This window comes from Lucilia cuprina, chromosome 6, assembly GCF_022045245.1.
Source record: "Lucilia cuprina isolate Lc7/37 chromosome 6, ASM2204524v1, whole genome shotgun sequence".
Lineage (NCBI taxonomy): Eukaryota > Metazoa > Arthropoda > Insecta > Diptera > Calliphoridae > Lucilia > Lucilia cuprina.
In genome coordinates, this window is record NC_060954.1 from 10017182 (window position 1) to 10019546 (window position 2365).

The 2365-nt window shown below is 30.1% G+C and overlaps 1 protein-coding gene across 1 annotated transcript in view; it reads right to left on the bottom strand.

Moving 5' to 3' along the window:
• LOC111688163 (sine oculis-binding protein homolog A) overlaps nt 1–1855 on the bottom strand; it is a 20265-nt gene extending 18410 nt beyond the window's left edge. The window contains exon 1 of the mRNA XM_046953371.1: nt 1847–1855. Coding sequence (XP_046809327.1) covers nt 1847–1855 — 9 coding nt within the window. The remainder of the gene's footprint in view (nt 1–1846) is intronic.
• Between the last annotated feature and the right edge of the window lie 510 nt (nt 1856–2365).

Genomic DNA, 2365 nt, shown 5'->3' on the forward strand with positions numbered 1-2365 from the left:
GTTCTGTTCTAGTTCTGTTCTAGTTCTATTCTAGTTCTATTCTAGTTCTATTCTAGTTCTGTTCTAGTTCTGTTCTAGTTCTGTTCTAGTTCTGTTCTAGTTCTGTTCAAGTTCTGTTCTAGTTCTGTTCTTGTTCTGTTCCAGTTCTGTTCTAGTTCTGTTCTAGTTCTGTTCTAGTTCTGTTCTAGTTCTGTTCTGGTTCTGTTCTGGTTCTGTTCTGTTCTAGTTCTGTTCTAGTTCTGTTCTAGTTCTGTTCTAGTTCTGTTCTAGTTCTGTTCTAGTTCTGTTTTAGTTCTGTTCTAGTTCTGTTCTAGTTCTGTTCTACTTGTGTTCTAGTTCTGTTCTGGTACAGTTCTTGTTCTGTTTTAGTTTAAAACATCAGTTACCTGAAGAAAATATATGTTAGTTTGAGTCGAAAGCAAGTTTCAACATTAAAATACTTATTACCGCCATCATCATCAATTATTAAATCTCACATTTATTTAAATCAAGTTAACTTATACTTAAAATAAAACTACATAGCCAAAGACAAACATTGAGCAAACCTAGAACCTTGTATAATTTTACATTTTGGTGTCAAATTCGTAAAACGAATGACTATAAAGACACAAAATAAAATCCAACTACCCCCAACTAGTACATCGGCTGTTGATGATGATAGCTGGATGCAATATAAAACTTAAATTAAACTAAAACTCAAGTAGAATAGAATCAGTTTACATGATGCTCTTACTCATGCCACCTTCTTATGACACAATCTCTAGCATAATTCCAAAAATAAGAAACATTTCTCCTTTCCTCTTACGTCAAGCACGAGATAAAAGTAAAGTGATGCTTTTCTGTTGAAGAGAAAGATATAGGGAGGGAGAGAGAGAGAGAGGGACAGATAGAAATTGGAACGTATGCCAAAGGAGCCAGTAACTAAGAAACAAAATATTCCATCGTCACTTTGTCTAAACTGACTGATTTGTATTATCTTGCCTTTATTACTTAAGTTTAAATAAGATAGAAAAAAAATTGATTATTGTGTAGATTATTATTATTATTACTAACATTACCTTCATCATTAACTCTTACGTAGATGCAGTTAGAGAGATGATGGTAGATGATGACTTAGAAAAATGTAGAAAATTAAATGTTTCTGATGATGAAGATGACTAAGTAGTGTAAAGGAATATTATTTAAGTAATTTTATGCTATTCTGTCTTAAAGAAAATAAGAAAATAAGTAAAGAGTAGTACAAAGGGTGTAATAAGGACATTACAAAGGACATAATAGTAATGAGAATGTTAGCGATGATGGTAATATAAGAAAATATAGATAGATAGATAGATAGATAGATAGATAGATAGATAGATAGATAGATAGATAGATAGATAGATAGATAGATAGATAGATAGATAGATAGATAGATATATAGATATATAGATAGATAGATAGATAGATAAAAGATAGATAGATAGATAGATAGATAGATAGATAGATAGATAGATAGATAGATAGATAGATAGATAGATAGATAGATAGATAGATAGATAGATCAGTTGAAATGAGAGAACTAAAAATTCGTTTAAAAATGTTAACTCCCTTTTGAGTGCTTTCCCCCTGTATTTTTTAAATTACTCACTCAATTATATTGAAATAGCTGAAATAGTAGTAGTATTTCTGTGTGTGTCATCCTTACTTTTATTTATTTGATTAACTAACAGGTCATTTTGCACATTGACGCGCGTGCATACCTTTCTCAAAATATACATATTTCTGTACACACATACATACACAGGAATATAAATTGTCAAAGTAAAGACATATGATATTTAGTCCTTCTCATCTTCTTATCATTTACCAAAGGCATATTTGATTACAAAACAATGTTCGCGTTTATTTTCTGTTTTCAGTTGTTGTAACGTTTTACAGTGTAGAACAAAAATAATCAATATGGATTTGCATATAGTTTATTTAGACTAGTTTATAGTCTAATCTAGAGTCTAAACTAAAGTTAATAGACTCTATTCTATATTCTGGTCTATAGTCTGGTCTATAGTCTAGTCTATAGTCTAGTCTATAGTCTAGTCTATAGTCTAGTCTATAGTCTAGTCTATAGTCTAGTCTATAGTCTAATCTATAGTCTAGTCTATAGTCTAATTTATAGTCTATAGTCTATTCTATAGTATATTCTATAGTCTAGCCTATAGTATAGTCTATAGTATAGTCTATAGTATAGTCTATAGTATAGTCTATAGTATAGTCTATAGTATAGTCTATAGTATAGTCTATAGTATAGTCTATAGTCCAGTCTATAGTCTAGTCTATAGTCTAGTCTATAGTCTAGTCTATAGTCTAGTCTATAGTCTAGTCTATAGTC